Source organism: Antechinus flavipes, chromosome 3, assembly GCF_016432865.1.
Source record: "Antechinus flavipes isolate AdamAnt ecotype Samford, QLD, Australia chromosome 3, AdamAnt_v2, whole genome shotgun sequence".
Classification (NCBI taxonomy): Eukaryota; Metazoa; Chordata; class Mammalia; order Dasyuromorphia; family Dasyuridae; genus Antechinus; species Antechinus flavipes.
This window is the reverse complement of record NC_067400.1, coordinates 361,356,121-361,372,775: the sequence shown is the minus strand read 5'-3', so window position 1 is coordinate 361,372,775 and position 16,655 is coordinate 361,356,121. Positions and strand designations below refer to the sequence as shown.

At 32.0% G+C, this 16,655-nt stretch overlaps 1 protein-coding gene across 1 annotated transcript in view; it reads left to right on the top strand.

Moving 5' to 3' along the window:
• Positions 1–11,050, top strand: part of DARS1 (aspartyl-tRNA synthetase 1) — a 75,791-nt gene extending 64,741 nt beyond the window's left edge. The window contains exons 11-16 of the mRNA XM_051985804.1: positions 510–656; positions 5,551–5,593; positions 6,528–6,608; positions 7,858–7,969; positions 8,130–8,201; positions 10,376–11,050. Of these exons, the coding sequence (XP_051841764.1) occupies positions 510–656; positions 5,551–5,593; positions 6,528–6,608; positions 7,858–7,969; positions 8,130–8,201; positions 10,376–10,467 (547 nt within the window). The 3' untranslated portion in view covers positions 10,468–11,050. The remainder of the gene's footprint in view (positions 1–509; positions 657–5,550; positions 5,594–6,527; positions 6,609–7,857; positions 7,970–8,129; positions 8,202–10,375) is intronic.
• The last annotated feature ends 5,605 nt before the right edge of the window (positions 11,051–16,655 follow it).

The window sequence follows — 16,655 nt, the reverse complement described above, 5'->3', positions numbered from 1 at the left end:
GTTTATATATCCTTTGTAGATGCTCATAATGAAAGAATGAATAAGGTTTTATACTTTTCAAGAAAAGATAATGCTCCATAATAAATGTATTTTTAAAAATTCATGTTTTAAATTTCTTAATTATTTTTTCCAGCTGGTAATACTTAGGACATAGTAGAACTTTCTGATTTTTTTAAATATTTGCTTTATTGTTGATATACCAGTTTTATTGAGTAGAATGAAACACTCTTTTTCTCTGAAAAGAGCCACTGTTGGTCATAAAGAAATCTTAATTGTATAAAGTTTTTGCTAAAGTGATAACCAATGATTAAGTGTGAGAAATTCCATTAAATATTTAACATAAAGTATTTAAATGTTTTATGTTAAATAACTTTCTGTCCATAACATTCTTAGTCTGTACTCTGATTCAAATTATGATTTTGTATATGGCAACAGTGGCATCTTGTGGGGGAAAAATTAATGTTCGTATAAGCATTTCTAAAAACCCCAAAAATATTTTCTCTTTATAGGTTTCAAACTGAGATTCAGACAGTAAACAAACAGTTTCCATGTGAGCCTTTCAAGTTTTTGGAGCCAACCTTGAGACTAGAATATCGTGAGGCTCTCGCTCTACTCAGGGAAGCTGGAGTGGAAATGGGAGATGAAGAAGATTTGAGGTCTGTACTTTGGAAAATGAGAATGGTCTTCATTAATATTGTGCAGCTTTAAAAACTATAAACTTTTAACATTTCAGTATGACAAAATACTTTCTCATGACTTTTTTGACTAGTGGACATGGACTTCACATCTGCTAGCCATAGAATGCAGTTTATAGTAACCATCTTATTTTACCTATCAATCAAGTTAATAAAGTTTAAAAGTTTGCAAGAACTTTGTGAAAACTACCTGTAGTATGAATGTATTGACTCATATGTTACTTTTGTCCTATATTACCTATTGATCATTTTTATTCCAAATTATCCAATCTAAAGATCATTCTTGGTAGTGCAAAAAAAAAAAAAAGTCAAAATAAGAATTGATACCTTTCCTTCATTATTTATTATCATCATCCTAACTATCTTGAGCAATGTTATGCTTGTTTTTCTTTGACCTTCTTTTAGTAAAACTCTTTTTGGTTATCCTTAGCATTCATTACCAATATTAGTTTATTTTGAATGTCAGTCTTGCTCATATTATAGGACCATGCCACTTTGTTTTTTTTTCTTTTGTTCCTCCTTAACTGCCTTTGCATCTTCTAAAAATATATTTTAAAACTGTGTCAATCAAGTTTTTCTGTGTATATCTATGTCTCTAGCAACTTCTCCCTCATTGGAATTGTTTTTCTTGATATGTTAGAATTTCATCTTGAGAGCTTAAGCCAACTTTCCTTAGCGATTTTTAAGTCATGGGATCCTAGTTAGCATTTCTCTGACAACTTAGATGTACCATAGTATATAGCTTTATATAAGTTTCTGCCCAATATCTTGTTGTCTTTTCCCAGGTTTCCTTACTGAAAGAAGGAAAAAAATCTATTGACTTGTCATCCCAACATTTAGAGGTTGAGAGAATTTCCTTCCCTTCCATCTCTTTTTCTCTTTTCTCTATCATACATTAAGATAATCAAATCAAATTCCTTTTTCTGCTTTCTGCCCTGTGTGTGTGTGTGTGTGTGGTGTTTGTGCATATGTGTATGTGTCTTTATAAACAAAGTAAATACTGAAAATTATTTATTTTTAATATATAGATATATCACCTTATAGGTAAATAATTCAGTACCCTTTTATGTAATTTTCAGGGTTTTTTTCTTAAACCTTAAAACTTTTTTTTTATTTTGCTTTAAATTTTTTTCTACCTCCCTTTCCCCATTACACAAAAGAAAAGAAACACAATCCTTGTGTCAAATATGCATAGTTAAAACATATCCATGTGTTGGCCATGTACAAAAAATGTATGTTACATTTTTATGTCTTTTATTTATCACTTCTCTATCAGAAATGGGTCACATGCTTTCATCTTTAATCCTTTGGAATCCTGATTTATCATTGCATTGATTAAAATCCAAAAGGTCTTTTTTTTTTAATTTAATATTTTTCCCAATTACATGTAAAAACAATTTTTAACTTTTTAAAAAATTTTGAGTTCGAAATTTTCTTCCTACATCTCTCCCCTGCTTTAGAACACAATATAGTTTGATGTGGATTATACATGTGCAATCATCAAACACCAGAGACCAAAAAGACAAACCAACAAGGAAAACAAAATTTAATAAAATATATGTTAAATCCAATATATGTATACATGTAGATAGCATTTTTCATCATGTCCTTCAGAATTGTGTCTTAGAACATTGTATTATTGAGAATAGTTAAGTCATTCACTTTTGATTATCGTACATTATTACTGTTACTGTGTGCAATATTCTCTTGGTTTTGCTTATTTCACTTCTATATCAGTTCACATAAGTCTTTCCAGGTGTTTTTGAGAGCATCCTGTTCATCCTTTCTCGTAGCACAATAGTATTTCATCATGATCATATACAATTTATTCAATTACTCCCAATTGATGGGCATCTCCTCAATTTTTTTCTGCCACAAAAGAGAGCTGCGATCAATACTTTTGTACATATAATATGGCAATATATTGGATCTGCACTCAGTTCCCACAGTCCTCTCTCTGGGTATAGATGGCTTTCTTCATCACTGAACAATTGGAATTGGTTGGAATCATCTCATTGTTTCTTTATAAGTTTTTAGAGGTTTTCCTCTGCTTTCTCTGAACTATCCCATTTCTTTATTTCTTAAACCACAGTAATACTCCATCACATTCATATATCATAAGTTGTTTAACCAACCCTAAATAAATGGATACCCTCTCTCCTTAGTTTCCAATGCATTGGAATAGAGCTACTATCAGTATTTGTGTATGTGCGTCCTCTTCCTCTTATTTTGATGTCTTTGAGATATCAGCAGTCATACAAATTGCAAAGAGTGCCCCAACAAGGTTTTTTATCTGCATACTTTTCCTAAAATGGTTATATAAATAGCCAATTTTGCCCTTATGTGTGAAAAGGAAAAGCAATAGTCATTAGTAGGTAGTCTCTCTTTTCCAAGCTAGTAGTGACAACCCATAGTCCACAAGAAAAGAGAAACAAAAATACAGTCTGTTTCCTTAATCATTCTATGCCCCTGTTAGGTGACCCAACATAAAGGGAGCTTTTATTTTTTAATTCCCTTTATTCCTTAGACTTCCTTAGAAATAAGACTAATAAAAAATCCCTGTTTTTTCTTTTCAGTTTTAAGTTACTATTCAGTCACAAGATATTATTCAGTCTTAAGTGTCATTTTTATTGCTAAGATTCTATTTTAAGATCAAAAAATATGCCATCTTTGCCATGAAAATTTAACATTTATTTCCATTTGTACAGTATAATTCTCCATTTATTCACAAATTAGATTTTCAGTAAATTTTCAGGTCTTCATAATATAATCAGTTGTGAAACATTTTTAAAAAATAAGTAGAACCTCTTTGTAGTCCTATTATTAAAAGATAACATAAATATTGGTATGTTGGAAATGATGAATTTATTGTCTATATGGGTCCAAAAAAAAAGTGTTGGATTTGGACTCATGATCTAAGTTCAATACCTGTGTTACTAATTTCTCTTGGCTCAATTTCTTTAAAAAAAAAATCAGTTTCTTCATCTCTTTTCTTCTAATTCCTTTCTGTTTGTCTTCCCAATGCCATCTGATGAATCTTCATTCACTTCTTGCCTGCTAACTATGCATATAGCCAAGAAGGCCCTGTTCTTGGTCTTCTTTTCTTTCTCTTTATACTATTTCACTTGATGATCTCATCAGCTCCAGGAGATTCAGTTGTCATCTCTAATCAGATTATTCTTAGGTCTACTTCTCCAACCTCAATCTCTAGCTTCTTACTGAATTCTTTGAACTCCAGATTCAATGAGTCCAAAACTCAAATCATTATCTTTTCCTCAGAACTGTTCCTTCTTCCTAATTTTTTTTTTCCTGCCTTGGGAATTATCCTGGGTATTATCTTTGGCTCCTCCTTACTATATCCAATCAGTTGTTTTGTTTTTGTTCAGTCATTTCAGTAGTATCCTACTCTTCATGACCCCATTTTGGGGTTTTCTTGTCAAAGATACTAAATAGTTTAACATTTCCAAGAGGTATTCAGCCTGGATTTGAACTCATGAAAATAAGTTTTTCTGATTCTAAGCCTAGTGTTCTTTTTCACCAACTAAATCTATAGGTTCCTCTTTTTCTCTTCCACTGCTAGCACCCTAGTATAAGCTCCCATCACTTTATGACTAGACTGTTGAAATAATCCATTGCCTCAAGTTTCTCCTCATTCCAATCCATTCAACTATCACATTGATCTTCCCTAAAGCATAAGTCTGACCATGTTAACACAAGTTTCAGTCTATTCCAGTGGCTATTACCTGCAGTATCACATTCAAAATATTTAAGAGCCATTCTTCAGTTGATAAATAAATGCTCAAAAGATGTGAACAGGCAGTTGTCAGAAGAAATCAAAGCTGCCTGTAGTCATATGAAAAAATATTCTAAATCACTATTGATTAAAAAAATAAAAATTAACACAATTCTGAGGAACTAATTCATACCCACCTATCAGAAATAACAAGTGCTGGAAATGGTATGGAAAAGTAGACACGTTAATGAACTGTTGATGAAGTTGTAAATTGGTCCAGTCTTTCTAGAAAATTTGGAACTGTGCCTTAAGATCTATAAAACTGCATACCTAGCAATGCCAGTACTAAATCTGTATCCCAGAGAGATCAAAGGAGAAGGACCTATATTACAAAAAAATATTTATAGCAGCTTTTTTTAATGGTGGCAAAGAATTGAAAATTGAGGGGGATGTTCATCAATTAGGGAATAGCTGAAAAAATCATAGTATATCATTGTGACGGAACACTATTGTGCTAAAAGAAATGATGAGGGCATTATTTTTTAAAATCTTGGGAAGACCTGTGTGAACTGATGCAAAATGATGTGAGCAGAACTAGATCATTATATGTCATAAGAGCAATATTGTAACGATAGTCAACTGTGAAAAGACTTCTCTTAGTATTTTCCAAGACAGTTCCAGAGGACTAATAATGAAAATTGTTGGCCACCTTCAGAGAACTGGTAGATTCTGGGTGCAAATTAAAGTATAATTGTCTCATTTTTTCTTTCCTCTTCTCCCCCCCTCCCCCCCCCCATGGCTGATATGAACATATATTTTGCATGATTTCACACTTACAATAGATATCATATTATTCACCATCTCACTGGGTGGGGGAAAGAAGGGCTGGGTGGGAGAGAAAATTTGGAACTCAAATTTTTAAAAATAAAAACAAAGTGCTTGTTGACTATAAAATGAACAATTTGGACTAGATGATGTCTGAGGTTCCTTTCTGTTCTAAATTTGAAGCTAGGTGTAGTAACTTCAAAATAGAAATTTTAAAAATTAATCAGCAAAATCTTTGAAAGGGACTTTCCTTTACTGTTCCACCCTTGAATAAATCATTTCAAATTTCTATTTCAGTACACCAAATGAGAAACTCTTGGGTCGTCTGGTAAAAGAAAAGGTAATATTGTTTATTATTTATTTCTTGGAATTTCTAAAAAACTGGAGTATGCCTATATTCCTTTGCTAATGAGATAGATTCTGGGGTAAACAGACCATTAGTACAATGTTGCTCCAGATGTCTCTAATAACAAGATAAGAATAATAGAATAAGTTTCTCAGAAAATTCATGTTTAGCAAAGCCTGATGATATTAGCTTTTAGAGTTAAGCAGTTGACTAGTATTTCAGCTATATACTAAATGATTTTCCAAAGATGATAGCCCTGCCATATGTTATCTCCTTTAATATTACTTTAAAGAATTTATGAGCTAAAGAATTTTAGGCATTATATTTAAAAAGGATCTTAAAATTACTTGAGATTATTTTTAAATGATCTGTTTCTTCTTTAGCTGCCTTGAGACTTCTTTCATGTATCTTTTGAAAGGAAAAAACTCGAAGAAATAACAATTCATTTTTATCTACTAATTCTTTGGTGTTTTGAGAAAGAAAATATAAACCTAGAAGTTAGTTTTTAATTTTGTCCTAATATAAATACAAACTTGGGGGGGGGGGGGGGGAGGCGGAGATGCTAATAAAATTAAAAGCAATCCATGAGCTCCTCCTTCTGGCTGTTCATAAGTACAACTTAGATAGAAGCAAGACACTGGAAATAAATAAGTTAGAAAGTTGACTAATTTTATTTCTGCTACATAAAAAAAATTTTCACAATGTCATTTCACAGAAAAAAATTAAGAAATGTACATTTTCATTCCATTTTCAGTTTAAGTCAAAATGTAAAATTGTTTCACTGTCAAATTAAATGGAAGGGCTACAATGAATAAACTATTTTAGTGAATTTTTTTATTCTAACGGGAAAATTGTGGTTACAGTTCATTTTGTTACTATTAAATATATTTATTATTAACACTGTCAAAAATATTTCTTCTCTTTAAAGTATGATACTGATTTTTATATTCTTGACAAATATCCTTTGGCTGTAAGACCATTCTATACAATGCCTGACCCAAGAAATCCTGTAAGTACTTTAATTTTAAAACAATTTATTGTTGGGGTATGGATAGAGTTTGTGTTCTTTTGGGGAAAATTTATTTTATTTGAATGGCCGCCATTGTGTGTGTGTAAAATCATTGCTACTATGTGCTATGTCTGCCTACAATAGTAAGTCTGATATTTTAAATCTGCATGCTATTCTTTCACTTATCATTAATATGATAGGCTATCTTTTATTCATAACTATTGAGGAAAAAAGACCACATAAATATAAAATAAGTATAATCATAAATTTATTTTAGATTATACTCTATTATTTCTAATTAGAAGTTTACAAATTATCCCATTACTACCAACTAATCTAAAAGAGAACAAGTTGACATATTATCAAAATGCAGCTTATTTTGTTTATATTTGATAATTTAAAAAACATATTTAAATTAGATTGATAATTTGCTCAAGTATAATAGCCTAAAAGTATTCTTGTTGAAATTAGGATAGCATAATCAAACAAGGAGGAAAATATCTCATGATAAAATAAATTAAGGAAGGTAATTATCGCAATCACTTGTGATTACTCCCTGGAATCTACTATTGTATTATGCATAGTGAAGGGTGGGGTTGAGGAGGGTTAATAGTAATATGATTACGGTTCATTCATTAAAGCAATGTAATCTAATTTTTGAAAAAGTTAATTTATTGTTTGGAACCGTTTTTGTCATCAGGTTGTTAAAGAAATAGAGATGCTCCTTATTTTAGAACTGTAGTATTCACCAACCACAATTTATTTAAGTAGAGATGTAGGTCTTTTTTTCTCCTTCCCCCCCAAAAAAAAATAATTTAAGCACAATGTAATGGTTAGAGGTACTTCTCTTCTTTCAAATTAGATCTGAATTGAAGTCCTGTGTCTGGTACACTCAGGTTTTGTGATCATGGACAAATCATTTAACTCTCAATACTTTAGTCACCTCTCCAAAATCATGGGTCATAGGATATTCCCTTTCTAGTGTGATAGTTTCCTTGTCAGGAGTTCCCTCCACCATTCAGAGCACAGGTCCAGACTGTTTGTGTTAACAGGCCCCATGGCTATGAATGGGAACAATAAGACATGTTTGGAATCTCCAGATGAGGAGACTCATCAACCAATACAGATTTCTCTACAACCTTCTCTACAACTGTAAATACTAATTTTAAAAATACATATAATAGAGAGCATAATTACAATAATAGATGAATAATTCATAGTGAAATAAATCCATTTTTACTTTTTCTAGAAACAATCCAACTCTTATGACATGTTCATGAGAGGGGAAGAAATCTTGTCTGGAGCACAGAGAATTCATGATCCTCAGCTGCTAACAGAAAGGGCATTACATCATGGAATTGGTAACTTACTTAAATGTTTCAAGGGCAGAAGGAAGGCAGAGTTCATTTTAAATAAACAGATTTGCACATTTCTATAATGGGTTATTGGTAATTGTATATAAGATTGTATCTCTATTAAATGAGTTCAAAATTATGCTTTTTTTTTTCTTCCTTTTTGTAGACCTGGAGAAAATAAAGGCTTATATCGATTCCTTCCGTTTTGGAGCTCCTCCTCATGCTGGTGGTGGCATTGGTAATATTTTCTTAGTATTACTTTGTCATATGTGGTTACAGTTGGAATTTTATTTGAGGAAATGATCAATACTAACTAAATTTCATCATAACTGGATTTCAGAAAGTGTTTTTGGTAAGGCTTAAAGAAATTGTCATATGATGCTCAATTTTAAATATTTTTAAATCCTACAAATTGAATTGGAAGGTGATCTTGAAATGAGTAAAATCACACAAAAGATTATCAAGACAAAATTCATTCACAATAGTTCTTTTGGATGTGTTTTGAAATTATGTTTTCAATCCTTTAAAATGAGGAGTGGCAGTTTATTTTTATTCATAATGAAATTCAAAATACTGGATGTACTTAATAAATGGAATGTTCAGTTTTCTTTCCTAGTCCTTAAAGACTCTTAATTCAACCTTCTTTTTGCCTTATTTAAAATAAAAGAAAGAAAGAAAACTGATATTGATAAAGGATTTAATTGAAATTTTGAATTTCATTTAAATTAAGGACATCTTTTAGAATGTGGAAGAACAGCTTTTTGCTTTATTATCTTTACAGAATTTAAAATCTTTAATGTAATTTATTAAATGGCTATAATTATAATTGGGTTTCTGACTTTGTTTTAGCTTTTTTTAGGTTTGCTTCCATCCCAATAACAATTTGGAAGAAAGTTGGGGAAAGTGTTTTTAGGTTAGCTGTTTATTCCTGACCCTGATCACTTGTTCATCTTTGTCTCTGTCTTGTCTATTTTGTGTAGAAAAGGAAGGGATAAACTAATTTTAATTTAGTGTCATGAATTTAGAGATGGATGGAACTTTTATCTAATTAGATAAAATTTAATGAACATAAATACAAAGTCCTACATCATAGACTCAAAAAATCAACTACAGGAATGTTTGTATATAAAGATCTGATCATTTTGGTCACCTGCAAGCTAAAAAAACCAAAACCCTTCATTAAGAAAATTCAAATCCTCTAACATGATAGTCTTTATTGTACTCAGTTATGGCCTTTTAGTGATGATGTTGGCAAGCCTAGAATACCTCTAAGATCAGACAACCAGGATAGAAAAGTTCTATGGATTATTTAGATCCCATTGTGGTCAAGTGAAAGAAATGAGATTGGGGGAAAAAAAAAATTACAGGAGCAGATTTGATATTAAATTAAGGAATTTAAAAAAAAATTTTTTTTAAGGAATGTTATATAGATATGGATTGGAATGACACTTGAGGTCCCTTTGCTACTGTTCTATAAAATGTAAGATTCAGGAAATTCAAGCATACTTTTTACATATAAGCTCATTTTATTTATAAGGATTGCTTATGATATATAATCAATAGTCTTAGATTTATCATAAAAAAGAGAATTATTAAGCAATTTACTGATTTCTTTGATATTTGGTCATTAATCCTTATAGATATTTCTGATGGATAGAAAGACATGAAACTGCTTTCTTAAGTTGCACAGAAAAATTAATTTTATTTTATAGTCATACTTCATATATTTAACTAAATATTCATTAAGCATATTTTATATGTATAACACTGCTAGTTACTAGAGAAAGTACAAATTTTAAATCTTTTTTAATAAATGTTGAATTCAGTCTTTGTACCTTACAGTGTAGTTAGAAGAATATAACTACATATTATAAAATTGTGCATTTGAGACCCAAGGAAAAAAAGATCATTGGGAAGAGGCCAAAAATTAAACAATGTTTTATGAAGGACATGATATTTGGTTCAACCATGTTGGGAAAAGGCAGATCTTTCTTTTAAAAAATGTTATTCTAATCAGAGACCATCTTGTAGTTGAATATTATAAAAAGAACCTCATATGGTATAACACAATTATTATTGAATTCTGTACTCTAATGAGTTCAGGTATAACTTGAAATTTTATAAAACTGTATACACCAAAATAGAATTCATTCATATATCTCACATTTTTTGAAAAGGGTCACACTAGTCAAGAGAACCTATCTTTGTACAGTAATGGTAAACTTAATACAGAATACCTATTGGTGAAGATTTTAAAAATTATCTGATCTAGCTCCTTGGCATAATCTACGTTTCTGAAATGACAACTAGAATGTGCCAATATGCAAATGAATGTATTGATCAGTTTAGATGAGTGAGATCCTAAGAAGCTTTAGAAAAAGAAAAGATTGATGAAATATTTTGTTTTTACAGGATTGGAGCGAGTTACTATGCTGTACCTGGGATTACACAATGTTCGTCAGACATCCATGTTCCCCCGTGATCCCAAAAGATTAACACCTTAAAGAAAGTTGCTTTTTTATTCTGTCCAGTAACCTGCTATTGATCAGGCTGTTTAAATGCTCAAAATATGCAATAGAATTAATGTCTTATCTTCTAAAGTGCCACAGTTTTTTTGGCTCATTAACTGCAATTTAGAGATGATTTTAACTGTCTTGGACATTCTCTGATAGGAAGTGCTTAAATATTTTGTATGAGGATTTCATATTTATGTTAATTCATATTCCGTTATGTCAAATTTTAACAAATTTCTAGGCAGATAACATTTTAAAATTTTATGGTTGTGCAGTAAAAAAAAATTTTCTATCTTACAAGGGCCATAAAATTGTATGTCTTAAAATTCAGTATTTCAGCCAATTTTTAACAATTGTGTCAAAGACAGCCTAGAAAAATATTGTGGAACATTAGCATCTTTCTAACTGGAATATCATGGAGAAAAGTAGGAAATAGCATTTTAATTAAAAAATTATGCTCATATATCATGTAAAGCAGGTGGAAATGCAGGTTGCAAATCTTAAGTTTTAATGAAATATTGTACTGAGTTGGTAAAATTCTAAAACTTGAGTTGCAATAAAATTCTAAAACTGGTGTTAGATATCTTTTTTATTAGGCTTTTCTTGGGTATAAAGTACAGGCTAGCTCCCTGGAGGGCCTCAGAGTCAACCAGAGTCAGGATAAATCAAAGTTCTTGGTCTTTAGGGGGAGAAGTGAAGGAGGCAGGCAAACTTCCAGGAGGCTTGCCAGAGATGTATCCTGGATTCTGGAGTCCTGAACCTGAAGCACCTCTCCTCCTTATTCTGCAGCCAAGCGACTCTGACTTCTCTCCTTCCAACCATCAATCCTTGCCTACAATTATCTCCACACCAAACGTTGAATAAGCACCAATGGTGAGGAGAGCCATCACATCACCATCTCATCTAAATATGTAGAGCCATTGTCTCACATCAAATAGGTAATTAGCCTTAAGTGCTCCTTGTCTGATTCAAGCACACCTTTTTGGAGTTTCAGCCCTCCAGCTTGGGAATTTGAATTTAATTGCTCCATTGAAAGTTTCTTTTTACAGGAAGAATATATTCTAATATAGCTGATTTATGTGATAAAGATATTTTTTCTAGTTTTTAAAAATAGAAATAAATTTGGATAATAACTGTCTTTCACTTTCAACATAATAATATAAAGGCAGTACTGTATTTGGCAGCAGAAGAACAGCAGGAAGTTAAGAAGCCTTCTCTTCGTGTTTGTCATGATGCTTAATAATTCATAGACTGGTAGAGCTGAAAGGTTCTAGATTTCATTTCATCCAACAAATTTGTTTTGAAACTTGAGGGCCAAAAGTTTTAGTACTTTAAGATCACACAGGTATTAGCATGATTTAGACTTGGATTCCAAGACTTTTTTTATTAGACCTCCCACTCTCTTTTTAAAATGTTAACGATGAGTAAACATTTATTAAGCACCTATGCTATAACAGGCACTGTGCCAAACACTGGGCTACCTGGAGATGCTCACAACTTAATGGGGAAGACCACATGCAAGTAACTAAGTGAACAAATTAAATACAGAGGGAAGATGCTAGAATTAAGAGGGATTAGGGAAAGCTTGCTGTTTTAAAATGGGATTTTACTTGAGATTTAAAATTCAGTAAGCAGAGTTAAGGAAGGGGAGAGCATTTTTGGCATTGAGGACAAAGAAAAAAATGCTGAACAGGAGGCCAGTTCACTAGACCAGAAAGTTGGCTTGGGGTGGGGGTAGGATATGAAGACTTGAAATGTATTTTGGATTTGATTCTGCTTCTGTTTTTAGGTGTGGTGTGGTGATGGTCTGTACCACAGTGGTGGTCAGAAAAGGAAGTGTACATGAGGTGTTAGAAAAAGTAAAATTTATGGGCTTAAAAACATCAATAAACATGAACATTTCAATATACAAAAAATAAAAAAGATCATATATTAAATTTTACTTGATATAACAAAACTGCCTTGTTTGTGTCACTTGTTCTTTTTCATACAGTGATAAACACTTTTTTTTACATCACTATCTCTAGCCACCAATTAACACCTCTCCCCTTGTAATAAATAAATTAATGCAATCCAAAATATTAACCATGATTAAAGATATATGTCTTTTTATACTCCTATCATCTACTTCTTTTTCAAAAGGTGGGACAAATTCTTTGTTTTTAGTCTGATGGAATCTTCATAGGTCACGTTAATCAAAATTCTGGAGTGTCAAGAGTTATTTATGTTATTATAATCATTGTGTACATTTTTGTTATAGCTTTCTCTTCAATACATAGCAATTTGTACAAGTCATTTAAGGTTTCCTCAAGACTGTCATCATTTTTTTTTTTTTTTATAATTGGGGTTTTTTGAGCAATTGAGGTTAAGTGATTTGCCAAGTCACATAGCTAGTAAAATATTGTGACTCTTAGGTCCTTCTGACTCCAGAGCAGGTGCTCTATCACTGGCATCTAACTGATTTCTTAAGGTAAATAATATGCCATTACTTTCATGTCCCATAATTCATTTAGCTGTTCCCCATTGATGAGTAACACCTGGTTTCCATTGCTTTGCCAGCAAAAAAATAAAGATCCTATAAATCTTTTAAACAAATAAATCCTTTACCTCTGTCTTTGACTACTTTTGTATCTCTTTTTGAAGTATAGTTTCCATATTTATTTCCAGAATGGCTAGAGGAATTCACAGACTCACCAATAGTTCTTTAATCACCAGTGGTTCTTTAAACAATTGCCAATTTCCTCTTTTTCATCTTTTTATCAGCCAATCTGAAGAACTTAAATGTTTGAATTTGCATTTCCATTAACAAACGCAGTAGAAAGAACCTACAGTATGCCAGGAAATAGCCTGGCAAAAGATATTTAAAGCAAGAGCAAAGAATGAAATAATCCCTGCTCTTCAGGACCTTATTACTGGTAGAGAATTTTTCATATGGTTGTTGATTACTTTCCAATTTATATCCAATTTCTACTTGATCTCTTGCTCATACAAATGTGCAAAAAGATTTTTACCCAGTTTCAAATACTAAAGGCATTAAAATTGGTTGTGCCTTTCAATTTTATGTACTTGAAATTACCAATTTTATCTCCTGTTGTCAACTTTATCTCTTGTTAAAAATTCACCTATGTCCATGGTTAAAAAATTTTTCTTCTAATGTGTTCATGGAGTGTCATTTGTTTATATCATATATCCATTTGGAATGGATAGTAGTATAGGGTGTAGTATGTTGGTTTAAACCTAGTTATGGCCAAGAAGCTTGCTAGTTTTTGTCAAAATTCTAAATCCCAATTGTTGCTATCCTTGAAGTTATTCAACATTGTTACTATGCTCACTTATTTCTGGATCATGTAATCTATATCATTGATCAACTCTTCTGGATTTGTTTTTTAACTATTATCATCCCACTTGATGATTACTATTTATGATGGTACAGTTTGAGATCTGGTACTGCTAGGTAGTCTATTTCTCACCTTTTCCCTTTTAATTTTTCTTGATGTTACTGATCTTCTCCCCCATAGTGCTGGAAAGTAATCCTTTGGTCTCTTTTCTGAGAATATAAAGTACTGATTCAAAATTTTAAGATAACATTCTCTAATTAAATGGTCAGAAGATATTAGCAGGCACTTTTCAAAAGTAACTAAAAAGTCACTAAGAGGTTTCATTTTGTACCTGACAAATTGGAAACATTGACAAAAAGAAAATTATGTTGAAGAAACTAAGAGAAAAAAGACACATGAATACATTCGTGGAATTGAGAATCTGTTCGACAATTTTGAAAAAATGTGAATCAACCTTAAAATTCATCAAACTGTTTTTCTTTGAATTGGCAATACCACTACAAGTTAGGCTCATAAAGAGTTCAGATAAAGAGGGAAAGGATCCATGTGTGCAAAAATAGAATTTTTAAAAGACCTAGAAAGTTAGGATTACCCATAAATTAAGAGAATGGCTGTGAACAAGTATATGAAAATAAAGGAATGATACTATGTTATAAGAAATGAAAAGGATAGCTTCATTGAAACCCAGAAGTCTTGTTTGAATTAATGCAGAGTAAAGTGAGCAGAACGATTTATACAATAATTGTAAAAGTAACTGATCAACTAGAGACCATTACTGATCACAAAATAGAAAATTTTGATTATATCAAATTAAAAAGCCTTTGTACAAACAGAACGAATGCAAACAAGATTAGTAGGGAAGCAACAAACTGGGAAAACATCTTTACAGTTAAAGGTTCTGATAAAGGCCTCATTTCCAAAATATATAGAGAACTGACTCAAATTTATAAGAAATCAAGCCATTCTCCAATTGATAAATGGTCAAAGGATATGAACAGACAATTTTCAGATGATGAAATTGAAACTATTACCACTCATATGAAAGAGTGTTCCAAATCACTATTGATCAGAGAAATGCAAATTAAGACAACTCTGAGATATCACTACACACCTGTCAGATTGGCTAAGATGACAGGAAAAAATAATGATGAATGTTGGAGGGGATGCGGGAAAACGGGGACACTGATGCATTGTTGGTGGAATTGTGAACGAACCCAACCATTCTGGAGAGCAATCTGGAATTATGCCCAAAAAGTTATCAAACTGTGCATACCCTTTGATCCAGCAGTGTTTCTATTGGGCTTATACCCCAAAGAGATACTAAAAAAGGGAAAGGGACCTGTATGTACCAAAATGTTTGTAGCAGCCCTGTTAGTAGTGGCTAGAAACTGGAAAATGAATGGATGCCCATCAATTGGAGAATGGCTGGGTAAATTGTGGTATATGAATGTTATGGAATATTATTGCTCTGTAAGGAATGACCAGCAGGATGAATACAGAGAGGCTTGGAGAGACCTACATGGACTGATGCTGAGTGAGATGAGCAGAACCAGGAGATCATTATACACTTCGACAATGATATTGTGTGAGGATGTATTCTGATGGAAGTGGATTTCTCTGACAAAGAGACTTAACTGAGTTTCATTGGAGAAATGATGGACAGAAACAGCTACACTCAAAGAAGGAATACTGGGAAATGAATGTGAACTATTTGCATTTTTGATTTTCTTCCTGAGTTATTTTTACCTTCTGAATCCAATTCTCCCTGTGCAACAAGAGAACTGTTCGGTTCTGCAAATATGTATTGTATCTAGATATACTGCAACATATTTAACATATCTAGGACTGCTTGCCATCCTGGGGGGGGGGAGGAGGGAGGGAGGGGAAAAAATGAAACATAAGTGATTGCAAGGGATAATGTCGTGTAAAAATTATCCTGGCATGGATTCTGTCAATACAAAGTTATTATTAAATAAAATAAAATTTAAAAAAAAAAATAAAATAAAATAAAATTTTCAATTTTATCTTTTAACATAAATATAAAATAAAGTATTTTTTTTCTTGAAAAAAAAAAAAAAAGTTATCAAACTGTGCATACCCTTTGATCCAGCAGTGTTTCTATTGGGCTTATACCCCAAAGAGATACTAAAAAAGGGAAAGGGACCTGTATGTGCCAAAATGTTTGTAGCAGCCCTGTTTGTAGTGGCTAGAAACTGGAAAATGAATGGATGCCCATCAATTGGAGAATGGCTGGGTAAATTGTGGTATATGAATGTTATGGAATATTATTGCTCTGTAAGGAATGACCAGCAGGATGAATACAGAAAGGCTTGGAGAGACCTACATGGACTGATGCTAAGTGAAATGAGCAGAACCAGGAGATCATTATACACTTCGACAATGATATTGTATGAGGATGTATTCTGATGGAAGTTGATTTCTATGACAAAGAGACCTAACTCAGTTTCAATGGATAAATGATGGACAGAAACAGCTACACCCAAAGAAGGAACACTGGGAAACGAATGTGAACTATTTGCATTTTTGATTTTCTTCCCGAGTTATTTTTACCTTCTAAATCCAATTCTCCCTGTGCAACAGGAGAACTGTTTGGTTTTGCAAATATGTATTGTATCTAGGATATACTGCAACATATTCAACATATATAGGACTGCTTGCCATCTTGGGGGGGGGGGGTAGAGGGAGGGAGGGGAAAAATCAAAACATAAGCGAGCGCAAGGGATAATGTTGTAAAAAAATTACCCTGGCATGGATTCTATCAATACAAAGTTATTATTAAATAAAATAAAATTTAAAAAAAAAAGTAACTGATCAATGTAA